This window comes from Podarcis muralis, chromosome 8, assembly GCF_964188315.1.
Source record: "Podarcis muralis chromosome 8, rPodMur119.hap1.1, whole genome shotgun sequence".
Taxonomy (NCBI): Eukaryota; Metazoa; Chordata; class Lepidosauria; order Squamata; family Lacertidae; genus Podarcis; species Podarcis muralis.
This window is the reverse complement of record NC_135662.1, coordinates 47466095-47480214: the sequence shown is the minus strand read 5'-3', so window position 1 is coordinate 47480214 and position 14120 is coordinate 47466095. Positions and strand designations below refer to the sequence as shown.

General features: G+C 38.8%; 1 protein-coding gene across 23 annotated transcripts in view; it reads left to right on the top strand.

Annotated features, from left to right (window-relative positions):
* Positions 1-14120, top strand: part of EPB41L3 (erythrocyte membrane protein band 4.1 like 3) — a 129256-nt gene that overhangs the window by 61838 nt on the left and 53298 nt on the right. For 22 of the 23 annotated variants that reach the window (XM_077933124.1, XM_077933123.1, XM_077933126.1 and 19 more), the window contains 2 exons: positions 6449-6672; positions 9332-9529. In XM_077933124.1, the coding sequence (XP_077789250.1) occupies positions 6460-6672; positions 9332-9529 (411 nt within the window). In that variant the 5' untranslated portion in view covers positions 6449-6459. The remainder of the gene's footprint in view (positions 1-6448; positions 6673-9331; positions 9530-14120) is intronic. The other variant, XM_077933129.1, reaches the window with a different exon arrangement.

The following is a 14120-nucleotide window of genomic DNA, read 5'->3' as shown; positions in this document are numbered from 1 at the left end:
CTCTAGGGTTGTGCGCCCATCTCACTCTATAGGCCGGGGGCCAGCGCTGTCCACAGACACTGCCGTTTCACGTGGCCAGCGTGACAAGCTGCATCTGGCGAGCCAGCGCAGCACACGGAACGCCGTTTACCTTCCCGCTAGTAAGCGGTCCCTATTTATCTACTTGCACCCGGGGGTGCTTTCGAACTGCTAGGTTGGCAGGCGCTTGACTCAATTACATGTCTCAAATCAAAGCTCAATTGTTTTAAGTGAGTTACTGCTGGCTTTGAAGTCCAGTGAAACTTTCCTCAACATGCCAGGACAAAAGGTACTTGCACCTCTGTCTTTTTAAGTGCTAGTGTTCTTTGGTAAAGTCTTTGGTATGACAAAGAAAGCACTTCACAAAGCACTTAAAATTCAGGACAAGGATTCACCAGAGGGGTTTCCTGAGGTCGGAATGAACCAAGACCAAACAAAATGTGGCAAAGAGGTTCTACCCTTTCCTAGTAAGGAATCAACTAACCATGTTCATAGTTAGAAAAATATATATCTTGAAACAATTAATTGAAGTTAATAAGCAGATCTTGTTGGTTCTCTCTTTAGGGTTGCAGCTAAAACAGGTTTTCTAGCAATGGTATGCTAAATACTAAAATGTGGAGTCAGGATGATGCATGTGTGTGTGTGTGTGTGTGTGTGTGTGTGTGTGTGTGTTGTTTTGCTTCCTTGCTCAGATTACTGTGTTTTCTTCCATTTCTCCTAATCCTGTTAAAAACACCATTACGGGAAAACCTGTTCTAGCTGTAACTCTAGCGTAGAGGCTTTGAATGATAGTTTGCTCAGGAATCCTGCTCCCGTCCCTGAAACATTCTTCTACAGCAGCAGCGAGCTCATAATCATGCCAATCCAGAATAATAACTACTTAGGACAGCATGAGTGAACTTCCATGCAAGCGCCAGAGCATCCTTTGTGCCTTTATCTTTTGTCTGGAAACTGGTGTTTCAGCTAACTAGAACAGTTTTACATGACTTTGTGTTGAGCCATTTTCTGGATTGTTGCCCAGATGAGGTACCCACAGTAATTATTGCAGAGCAACTGTGGCCAAATCTGCACAGCAGATGAAGGAAGTGTGGGAAAGGGGTTGCCTTTCACAAATATTATCCAAGTCAGGTAGGTTAATATTTTGGATTGTACATACAGGCAGGCTCCTTCGGGAGGAAGGATGAGTTATAAATTGAAACAACAACAATAATAAATAATGTGCTTAGAAATTGTCCAATTTCTGTGGATTTAAGATTTTTATATGCCCGGTGGTTATCTATGAGTAAGGACATTTGCTTTGTATGCACGAGTTCCTAGGTTCAATACCTGGTTCAATATCTCTAGGAAGCAGTGGTACATTTCCAGGTACCTTTGGGTGGAGTGGAAAACTACCCAATCCTGTCCGAAACATGAAATGCTGCAGGTAGTCATCAGTACTGGACTAGATGAACTAATGGACTTAGTATAAGGTAGCTTTCCTATGTTCCTAATTTGTTACTGTTGTAAGCCATTATCTGCTTAATACTTTTTTACACCCCCCCAAAATTTTTTAAAAAAGAATGCAGAATTGCTATAATAGTGTTGCTGTTAATTTATGTCAATGTAGATAACCTCTGCGTATGCAAAGTCGTTCAGCTTGAATCGCCACACTTTTGTCTGTAAATCCTACTCAAACTCTGTTGTGGGATCAGACAAGCAGTATAAGTGGATCTTGCACTCAGAATGGAGAAATTGGTTGTACGTCGTGTTTTAATTAAGATGCACCAATAGAAATGAAAAGAGTGAGTTACTAGAATAGAAACAACTATCTGATGGGTTATGCTCTGCAATTACTGTCGTCTTCATTTCATTATTCGACTTTTCATGCATGTATTTACAAAAACTTCCCAAAAGATATAATTATCTTCTAGAAATAACCCGTTTCTTTTGTGCCGTGAGTGATTATTAATTTTCATGTACATATGTTGCCAGAAGTGACAAGCTGGCAGAAGCCGTTCCTTTTAATGTACTTGATTCCAGTGGAGACCAATAGATTGCATAGATACAACTATAATTTGCTCGTCTAATGGACATGAACTTACTCTCAACCTATTAATAAATTATGCAACTGCTAGCCTTGCATCGGAGATCCCCTCATATCCCACAAGCTTCTGAAGTCAAGACAAAAATGGAAATGGTTTAGATTTTGTTTGTATTAGCAGTGTTTAACATTTATAGTGCTATCTATCTATCTATCTATCTATCTATGCATTCATATGACAGTAGTGCTACTATTATACCCATCATTAGTCAGGATCTGACCCATGAATTGAAGACAAGTGTATTATCAGGAGTTTAATATTTTTTATCCCAAACAATTACAAAGTTTAAACGAAAGCAAGTAGACATCAGGGATCATATTGTAGTGTGTGTACTAAATTGGAACATAAATTAGGATAACCCAATAGGTACAAAAAGAGATGATTTGGGGGGGGGGAGAGAGAAAGAATTCTTTAAACAGTTCTTTTGATGACTAAGAGTAAAAGTTAGGGTTTGTTTACTTTGCTTACTCCAGTCAGTGTTCAGTTGAAACTGATTGTGGTTGCAGCTGCTAGTTCAATCTTGGAAACATCTGCAATTGATCAAGGTGCACCTGGAAGATGTTTTCAGGGTCAAGCTATATGACTTTGAAGAGAGACCAGTGTTCATGGTTAAACTCAAAAGGATTTTCCCCCTTAATGTGGAAAATAACCTAAGATTTAATCTTCTGTTCAACCACTGTGATGGATGCTTGATGGCACAGAACATCTGTCTTTGTGCCCTACTTTTGCCTTTTACTCTTTGTTTGTATGTTACACCTAGCACAAAGAAGGATCACAAACTCCATTTTTAGGGGATCGTAGTTCATTTTTGGGGGGAAATGTTTGAGTAGTTGCAAATTTAAACTTAAGCCCTGAAATTAATAAGAATGGCATTTACAATTTTGAAATGAAGGCTTCTATTCAAATGTCCATTTTTCGCAAATGGTTTCAATGATTTTTAAAAAGGGATTCCTGATAAAACATAGGCTAATCATATATAGGAAACAGCTGTTGTTATGCATTAACGTGGGCATGTGTGTCTTGAAGGTCTGCTGGCACTGTGTTTCTGTGGCCAGTGTAAATTTTAAAAAAATTCCCTCAGTGTAGAGGGAATTGTTAAAAATCTCTCCCCGGTGTCACAGTTCAATATCAAGGCTGCCTTAATATATACTGTTTTTCTAATTGCTAGCAGGGTTTCCGACTTGAATACAATATGGGGAGGGGCATGTAAGCCCCACCCCACATAGTCCACCACAAGACATGGCAAATGCACAACTTTGGGGGGAGGCAGCCCCCTTAAATATTCAATTGGGGGGGGGGGGCAAAAGGACCTTGGCCCCTAGGAGTTGGAGCCTATTAGTTAAGTTTAGAATAACAATTTTAAAAGTGTGAGGCAGTCTCATTCACATTTAGATGTTGAGCATAGAGAGACATTCACAGAAACATATCTGCCTAGATGAGCAAAACTAAAAGGCAATGCTTAAATAACCTCATTTGCATAAAGTAAGGGTATTTTTGTTTGTGCTGTAGTAGTCAATGTGTAGATCAAAGAAAAAATAAAGTCTCTTGAAGTCACATCATTTTGGTTTCTGTTGGCATTTTACTGTTGATTATTTTAAAATAAACTGAATATATGACAGCACTAATGAGCATAATATGATCATGAACAGAAAATGGGTGTCGTGAGATCCTAAAATTCTTATAGTTAAAAACTACTGATTTGATTAAATGTTAGCTGTGTTGCCTAAGATCTTTACAGAATTTACACCATTAATGTAAATTGTGTTCGAATGTTTTTATTTTATATCGCTTTAAAAACAATACATATAAGCAGTTGCCCATAGATTGTATGGGATTTTTTTGCTTCCTGTTGCCTTTTCTATATTTTTGTATCACTGAACCATGTGGATATTTCTTGAAAATTTGGGCGCCATTTCCTATATTATTAAAATATAGACATTTTGCTTCCTGTTGCATGTTTTAGCACAGTTCAATATGATCCACATAGAAAAAACAGAATAGGATATTTAGACATTCTAGACATCTTAGACTCATTTCAGGAGCTTGTGATAGTATTGGTGGAAATGAAATATACAGGTAACCTCATGCTGGCTAGGCAGGTGTGCAGATCTTGCATGCTTTTAATAAACTCACAAAATAATGCAGTATATATCCTTGTCCCCTGGGAGGATTGCTACTGTCAGCCATGCTCTTCTCTAGGATACAGTAAGATGTAAGCAACTCAAGCATAATAGGAAATTTAAGAAACGTTAGTGATTTATAATTACCAGCTATGTAGTTGTCAGGTCACATTTTAGTTCAGGGGCAAAATCTTGATCATTGATGATATTTCTACATGTTCCATACTAGAGAAAAGACAGGGAATTACAGTACTTTGTGCATAGCTGGGACAAATTGCTGATGAACTTCTGTCTCAAACACATATTGTCTTTAAAAGCATTAAATTAATCAAGCTTTTAAATGGTGGATAATGTGTGTGCATGCACCCCTTGTAAGCAAGGCACTTTACAGCAACTGTGGAAGCAATAGGTTGTACTAATGATGTTTCTTCAACAAAAAAGTGATGAGGCAATAAGCTGAACTAGCCCAGTGAAGCCTTTACAGAAAGTGCACTGTAGTCATCAATCAGAGGGAAAGGAAGAAAGCTAATGCACAGCAAGGAAATCAGAAGAAAAATACTTTTTTTCAAAAAAATAGGTCAGAAAAGAAGATTAGACCTGAATGTTTTTTTTAAAAGTGAGTCTATTGAGGATTGTAATGAGCCATTTTAGTGAACCCTTCTTTCCTCCTTAATTGCTTGATGAAATATTTATTGTTCATTTGTATTCAGTTTCCAGAGCTATCTGGCTATAATAATGCCTTTCACAAATACTCTTTTCGCTTTTGGTATGGAGTGAAGTCAATAAGTTTATTATTGCTGTTTCCTTATAAAAGAAATGTTGCAATAAACCTCATGTGAGAATTTGCACCCCGTGTTTCCAGTTTCTTTTCCTTTGTTGTTTATTTGCAGACTGCAATTTTTAGGCTACAACCCCCCCCCCCCAACCCGTGCACTTTTATCATTTAAAAAACCTGTTTTACTGTTTTTTTATTTATATTTTAAATGTTTTTATTTTATATTTTTGTAAAGTGTGTAGAGGTTTTTGTTACAATCAAGTGATATATAAATTTTGTTAAATAAATACATCAAACCTATTTTCATAAACTTTTTTATGTACGATTTGCTCTGTAATGTCCATAGATAACTTTTGATACATTGGCACGTGTGAGCTTATATTTCACAGTAAATTTCAATAGGATTGCAAGAATGGATTTTGTTATTTTTACTAGGGCTGTTTTACTAGATTATAATACTAGACTTTCATACAGTGGCCTGGTTCAGCCATCACATGATTAAACCATAGTTAAAATTTGTTATACTTTTAGTCCACCCTTCTGTAGATAGGCAACCCCATACAATATATTTAATTGGGAAGAGTTTGAGGTGGGCCATCTAAGTGATGATTTTGAGTCATTACTAAAGTGACCCCTACAGTGATAATTGATGATTAGTGAAGAACATCACAATGCAAACATAGCAGTAGGTAGTGGACAGGTCCTTACCAGCAAAAATACTGATTTTCTTTTTAAAGGAGTATTTCCCCTCTGTTAATTGCATAGTTACTCAATTAAATAAATTATTATGGCTACCAGATTTAAGGCAAATTACATGTTGATTAACAAAATCAGATCGTTACGGTCATACTTTTGTTTTTGATAGATTCAAATTGTGACAATGCTGCATTTATTCATTTGAAAACTTTTACTCTTGAGTTTTAAGATTGTCTAAATGCTTAAAAGGTGTGTCATAGGCTACAGCCAGGCCATGATGAGATCCTTATTTTTGTGATATCCCTGAGTCGCACAGAGATTTTGCACTGAACCACCAAGCAGGAACAGGATGTTTTCAGTTTAATTTCCTTGGGGTTCTGTTGGAAGAGTTGGACAAAGGGTGATTAGTTATCTGACAAATGGTTTACAGTCTTCTACAATCTTAAACAAGTCCCTAAGTAGGACTAGTTCTGGTAGCTGGATTCAGTGACCAGAGTTAAGAAGAACCTGCATTCCAACAAATTCAGACCACCTAAGTGTGATGAGGGGACAGGAGAGCAAGTGTGAAGACAATTAATTAAAAAAATCTCCTTGTATGTAGAGGTAGGTGGGTGGGTGTGACTCCCCGTCACCCACAAATGGTCTTAACTTTGCCACCCATACTTTGTGACACTTAAAACCATCTTACTTGTTTGTCAATTCAGTTTTTGCCTTCTTTTGATTTTTTATGATACTGAATAGTTTTATTTGTGTTGTAGAATAATCAACCATGACTACAGAATCTGGATCAGATTCTGAATCAAAGGATCAGGATCAAGAGCAGAAAGAAGCTTCGGGTCAACAAGGATCGGGTGGGACAGGGGCCCAAGGACAGCAGCAACAGCAACAACAACAGCAACAGCAGCTGAGTGAAGAGCACCAGAATGCATTAGAACAATTTTCTGGTGTTGCAGCTCACAGCACTCCTGTCAAAAAGGAACCGGTAAGATCAGAACTTGGACAATTTCTTTAAAAGTCTTAACATACACTAGAAAGCCAAAGCATAACTTTACTTCAACACAGATATCAGTCTGATTAAACAGTACTCTTGCACACTGATTGGTGATCTACTGGGGATGGAGGGGAGAGGTTAGATACTATTCCCCTCTCTCAATTTCAGTCATATAATATTTTTGTAATTTTTGTCAGATTGTCTTACATGCTGGGCTTAATTTTTAAAACCTATTGCCATTGTTAAAAGGGGCAGAAGCAGCTTAGTCATGCTAGCCACATGACCCAGAAGCTGTACGCTGGCTCCCTCGGACAATAAAGTGAGATGAGCGCTGCAAGCCCAGACCCGGCCATGACTGGACCTAATGGTCAGGGGTCCCTTTACGTTTACCTTTACTTACAAAATGACTACATTTTAACTACTTTCAGTTGTGTTAACATTAAAAAATTACTCAGGCCTGAGGCTTTCCCCCTCTTTAACAAAGCATTGCTTTTGGGACATAAACAAGGTGCATCACATTAGAATGTTGTTATTGGGAAAGGAAACAAAGGAGGCTAACAGTAATGACTGGGATTAAATACTTCACAACTTTGTTTGAAGAGATGGTATGTGTACTGTATTAGCATTAAGCTAAGAGTGGTGTGCATGGATAACCAGCTGCATTGCCCCCTTTAAAACAAGGCAGGTATGGAATAGGTTCCCCATCTCTAACTAACTATATAGTAGGCTTTGGTTAGAATAATACATACATTCTTTACTCCATCAACAACAGGTGTTGTTGGGCTAATCAGTCATTATTATATCAAACTTTGAACCAAAGTTACAAACCAAAATGTATAGATTAGTCCGGTTAGAAATAAATATTTAGATTCCCCCCCCCCCCAAAAAGCAGTGGGAAGTCCTCCTGCATGAAAATTTGAGCAATTTCAGTGTTGCTCTGAGTCTAGCTGAAGGTAGCTTGATCCAAAAAGAGCCTTAACACATTTTTTCTTCCCTGTTAGATGTTAATTTATGGTGCCATTAGCTAGATAATCAAATTGCTTGTGGAATGCATCACAAATAACCTTTGAAAAAGAGTTCATCACACATGAAAGAATGTGCATTTATGCATGTAAAATAAAAAATAAAATACTGAATGCAAGTTGTGTCTCCCTGGTCATTTTGCCCTAGATAACTGCATGAACAGGATGTCAGGCTTCTTTAGGAAGATGAGACTTAATTCCCTGTGAAGGTGCATGAACACATCTTGACAGTTTGGGGTCCTGCTCTAATAGTTCCTGGCATGTTTTTGTGCACAGCACAAATTACTATAAAGGTTCTTCTGTGACAGTCTAACCTGGATAAATTCTCCCCGGCTTAGTTTTGTCCTGGTTAGCTACTTCTAGACATTGGTATCCACATCCTTCCCTTTTGAAATACTAATGCTCCTGTTTATAGTTCAAACTAAACATTACCAGCAGGTTTGTGTGTGTGTATATATCTGTTTTCTCTGCACCACCCACTTGTTTTCACAAGCAAATGTAATTCCTTTCACCATGTGCTCTACTATATTCAGAGAAGCCCTGCACTTTCCCACATATTGTGCAACACACAATTCTTTGGCTCTGAAAGCAGATTAAAGCTTTTGGCCAGATTTGATTCATTCTCATGGAGACTTGTTACAATGAAGGAAACGGACTTGGAGGATTAATTTGTGATGGATGTCAGTTCTGCAGGCTGCTGACTTACTATGAAGTCATTTCGAGCTGAATCAGATTTGTTTTTTTTTTTTTTATGATGGCCAGATGAAAATAAGATTAAATTTCTAAGCTTTAACTAACGTATTACTACATTTCAGTTGCTGCTGAAATGTTGCTTCTGAACTAGTTGTGGAAGAGCTGTGTACAGAGTTAGCTGCTACTAAAGTGGCAATGCCATTGGAATGTAACTGCCAGGTGGGAAGAGCACACTCTGTTGGCTGGGCTATAATCGTCATCCCCTTCTTTCCTGAAAGGGGGCATATTGCATTCAGCCATATGTCACATTGGATCTTTTAAACTCAGACTCCTTTTTATGCATTATGAATTATCAGCTCTGCCCAGATGTTTAGAAAGTTTGTAGGCATTTTAATTTAGTCTATTTCACTGCAGTTTTAACCTTCTGTATGTTTAAAATTATGGTTGCAAATTTTTTAGAGATAGTTTTATTGTTATATCTTTTTTTAAAAAAAAAACTGCTTTGCGGTTTTTCTACAATTAAGTGGCATATACATTTTATGAAATAAAAATAAATAATCAAATCTGATCTCTCTGTTAAATGTAAATATTGTGTGTGTACCTATGATGAAAAAACTAAATTATTAGAAATATAAAACTCAAGACTCCTGCAAAGGTTAATATATGTCATATACCGAAATGATAATTCTCAACACTTTACACCATGAATTAGCAGTTATAAAATGGAGCAGCAGTTTCATTGACTAGAAAAGCTTTTCAAAACATTGAATGAAATTTCTCTGCACTGCAGTTACGTTGCAGTTTCAAAACGTGGCTCTAACTAGTCCTCTGTAAGGGATGTCTGATTGTATCTTGTGGTTCTGAAAGCTCGCTGCAATCGGCCACATTTTTTTAATCTGAAATTAGAACTTAATCTCCCTATTTTCTCTTTGTAGGGCAGTGACAAAGAACGTGAATTTGCTGCTGCAGCAGCAAAACAACTGGAATACCAGCAGTTTGAAGACGACAAGCTCTCTCAGAAATCATCCTCAAGCAAGCTTTCCAGATCTCCTCTAAAGATTGTCAAAAAACTGAAAAATATGCAGTGCAAAGTAATCCTTCTAGATGGCTCAGAATACGGCTGTGAAGTGGAGGTAAATACGGGAAGGGAGGGAGGAAGATTTTTTACTATATATGATCTAAGGTGTTTATTTGGTGAAGGCTGGTTGCAAAGGAAACTTACTTCTCTTTTATATCAGAAGGAGAGTACCTGTAAGAAAGGAAATGTTAAAAAAGCATGTGGTTTGTGTGTATTCAGTCTGGAATACTGGCAGTAGAAAACAAAAACAGAAATTGAATAATCCTTCTCCCAAGGCTCTATGTGATAATTCACCTAGCAATTCAGCCTTTCCCTCAAAATATATTTGCCCTTGTGATATTGATGAGCAGTGAGAGTACAGAGCAGCAGGAAACACCAGCAAGGAAAAGAGACAGTAACGATACAGATCGGGAACTGCTGGTTATTCTGTACCGCAGTTGGATTCTATAGCTGTGTCTGAATCTATCTGAAGTGTGCTGTTTCAGGCTTTCTATCAGTCAAGAGACTTTTGGTTCACATATTCTTCAAAGAAAGGCCTGTCTAGAATTTCACACTTTTATTCTCAGGGTATGAATCTTGGTGATAACTGTTCAGAAAGAGCAAGCAATTTGTATAGCATCAAAGGCATCCTTGTGAGGCAGTGGTAAAAAAAGCCAATTCTGTGCTAGGGATTATTGGGAAATTGACTGAAAATAAAACTGCCACCAAGATTGCAATGCCTGTACAGTGGTACCTCGTGTTAAGAACTTAATTCGTTCCGGAGGTCCGTTCTTAACCTGAAACTGTTCTTAACCTGAAGCACCACTTTAGCTAATGGGGCCTCCCGCTGCCGCCATACCTCAGGAGCACAATTTCTGTTCTCATCCTGAAGCAAAGTTCTTAACCCAGGGTACCACTGTATAATAAATATATGTTGTGGGTGTATTTGTAGTGCTCTCCATTTAATATAGATATATTTAGAACTGGGAAAAGGTGTAGAAAGAGGAAGCAAGGTGATACAGTGGTTGGACCACCTTCCTAATGAGGAAATGTAGGGGCTTTTTAGCTTAGGAAGAAAGGTAACAGTGTGGGGACCTGATAGAAGTTTATGATAATGGGCTGGGACATGACAGTTTGCCTATGTAGAGAAAATGACTAGGGACCTTTTATCTTACAGTAGTAGAATTCAGAGTCACCAAATGAAATAGATTAACAAACAGTTCAGAAGAAAAGTACTTATTCACAATGCTTAGTTCATATGGAAATTTGTGATCACAAGCTATGGTGATGATTACTTTAAAAAGAAAACTTGACGCCCAACGCCTTTGACCTAGGAGGCTCTCCAACATTAAATAAAAAGCAAAACACATCCTATTTCTGCCCCAGTGATGCCACTACTCCTTGTTTTGCTACTTTTCTCTGCTTGGGCTGAGAGCACCCTTATTCCTTATAAATCAGAACAATGTGAGCAGGGTAGAAGGTCAGGCATCAAGGGAGAAGACAGCAGGGAAATATTTCTCCAGTCAGGAGTCCACCACAGTTCCACCAAATTCTGAAAATAGTGCTTAACATTATTCGTAGACTAAAAGGACAGAGCTTTGATGATTGGAAAAAAGGGTTAGCTTATAGAATATACATTCCAGTTCTAATGCAAACAAGTTTGTTAACAATTCCTACCTACCTTATACCTATCCCTAGGGTCTCAAGTGAAGGCTTAGAACAGCTGTGTGTGTAACAAGGACAGGTTTGGGAGACGTCACCTAGCTTCTCTGACACGTCTCAACTGTCAGTGAAGCTGTGTGCTCGCTTGCTCTCTTTCTCTCCCCCCCCCTTCCCCTAGATTATGTTAAGGAGAAGGGGCCTTCCAGTTGATGGGCAGCTCATCAGGCACAGCTGTCAAGCCTGCCACATCACATCCTAATGGGGAACTTTAAAAAATGTGGATGAGAGGTCTATCAGTGGCTATTAGCTGCTATAACTAAATGATTTAGTTTATAGGATGTCTACCACTGAATACCAGTTGCCACTGAATACCAGGGATCCCATTCCAGCCATCCCATAACACATGGCTCAGAATTCAGAGAGTCCAATGAGCTGTCTAGGGATGAGATGTCAAGATATTAAGGATAATATAGTTGTCCAGCAGAGAGCATAGCAGGATATGGTGTTGCTTCAATTCTGGCTCTGTTCCAACTAAGCAGGTTTATAGCTGGTTTAGCTGCTGTACCCCTTCCTGACCTTCTATCAGAGTTCTGATTCTGAGTGCGGGGAGTGGGTTGGTGTTGATGCCAGCCAGTTTGTGTTGGTTCCATCAGAACTGTGGCTTCCTTAAGTGGGATTAATAATTGGACCAGCTCTTCCTCCAAGGTCTCACCCAGAACTGTGCTGGTCCTGCTAGGTGCATATGATGCCCGAGGGGACATAGAAAATATGAAGAGCCCTGCTATATCAGGCCAAATACAATCTGGTCCAGCATCTTGTTGTGACAGTGTCCAACCAGATCTCAATGGGATGAGACAACATGATTGGGAGGGCTGTTTCCTTTATGGCCAGTATCTTGAAGTTATCTGGTTGGCCTTTGCTGAAAATAGGACGCTGAAAATAACAAATCAGTTTATTCATATTTGAGTTTCTCTTCAAATGGAGGGGGAAATCCCAAGTGTGGGTGTGCATTGACAGAGTAATGTAAATGTTGGTCATGTAAGCCTGCAAGATTTTGTTGTGTATATAGGTCAATAGATTCTCAGCAAAAAATGTGCTTTCTAGGTTTGTCAGTACTGGTAGCAGCATAGGTCAAGAGTCTCTTGCAATATAAAACAGGGATAGGATTTCCTTCTCCTTCCTGGAAGGCGTGACCAAGGCAAGCAACCAGAACTTTATTAAATTTATATCCCAAAAGAACCCGTGGCAACAAGCACACAGGTGATAAAACAATTAAAACTTCTAAAAGCAAAACAATTCCAACACAGAAACAACTATCCAACGCACCAGTTGGGGATGAAGGAACAGAGGCTGTAAAAATGTCTGTGTCTAACTTCCTTCACTGAATGGCATGGCCGTCCACCACTTCCTCCCACAGCACACACATCTTGGAACCCAATGGTCATATTTTGCCAAGTCAGAATTATTTTCTCCTTGAATTAGTAGGAAAACCTTGTTTTGTTTCATTCTATTCTGTGACAAAGATAGTTGGTGCAACAAGGACCTCCAATGGAAAGGAAGGGTATTTAATTGTTTCTGTGTAACTAGCCAACCCAGCAGGGAGGGAGAAGAGGAAGTGTCTCAGGAGCTTTAAATCTTTAAATCTATAGTTCTGATTGAAATTACCTGCCCTGTGCATTCATGCTGTTATTAAGCTTATGGGGGGGGGGGGGGCTTAATAGTAGCATGACACCAGTCATGATGAGAATCACATGGTGGTGGTGAGAGTTAACCTGCTGAGGAAGCATCAAGGAGGGAAGAGAAGGCTGGAAGAGAAAGAGTGTGAAGTACTTCTGATCCCATCCACTACCATTTCTGCCACCATCTCACTGCTAGCAAATTACCCACCTTTTGCTTGCCTCGCCTGAGATGTTCTTAGCTACACTGACATTTGAGGTAAACTGTATATTACTGTGTCTGTTACAGTTTTTCATAACGGATTTAACAAAATATCTATAACTTTTTGCCCATTTTTAATTCTCTTTTTTGAAATGGAGGTTCATGTGGTGGTGAATATGCTCTCATATTGACTGGAAGTAGAATCCACATTTTCTAACAGAACTGTCTTCCCTCTCGAACTCTGACCATATTAGTCAGCAGCTGGAGAGTTAACCCCTTCATGTTGCAAATGGAGTTGAGAAATGCCTTCTATTGACTATTTTACAAGGTTTCTTTCAAGCCCCATTTCATCCAGATTGGAGTGTGTGGAACAGGTCCCTGTAAGCACCAGAGAATGCCTGCCAGAGCTGTGTTAACAACTCATGCTTTAGAATCTGACCAGTTTGAGTGAATCATGAGTACAATTAGGCAAATTTGCTATTTAACGTTGTTATTTCTAAAACCCAAAATATTTTGACATACAACAGACAATCTTGCCAGCATTAGCTTATATTGATAACAAGCTTGTTATGCTGCACTCATCTTTGTGAGCTTTCATATTAAATTTCTTGTCTATGGATCTTACAAGATTCGAGTACTACCAGCAAACAATTTCTTGCTAATATTTCTCGAACAATATACAGCTTTTAGCTGCCATTCCACCTGACAGACTACAAAAGCACAGGGAGAAATGGAAGTGGGCCAACTTGGAAGTGGCTCCTCTTTCCTTCAGCTACCAGCCAGCAGTAGCCATTACAAAGGGAGAGATACCACCTGGGCAAGATTGAAAGTGAGCTAGCAGGAGGACCAGCTCAATTGGGCTTATTTTCTCCCTGGACTGTTCCGTTCAATCCACTTATTCTAAAAATTGTGCCTGAATTGCCTTTTTTCTCTTTCCTCCTGCCCATCTCTTTTTATTTAAAATATTTATTGCCCACTCTTAACTGCACAGCAGCTTTAGAGCAGGTTACAGGTTAGAACTTTGAATTCATGCTACAAGGGTTGCCGCACTGGGATTCTTGAAAGAGAGAGGCTGGAGTAACTAGCGTGGGTCTGTTGCATACCAATTGCTTCAGACAGATTATAAA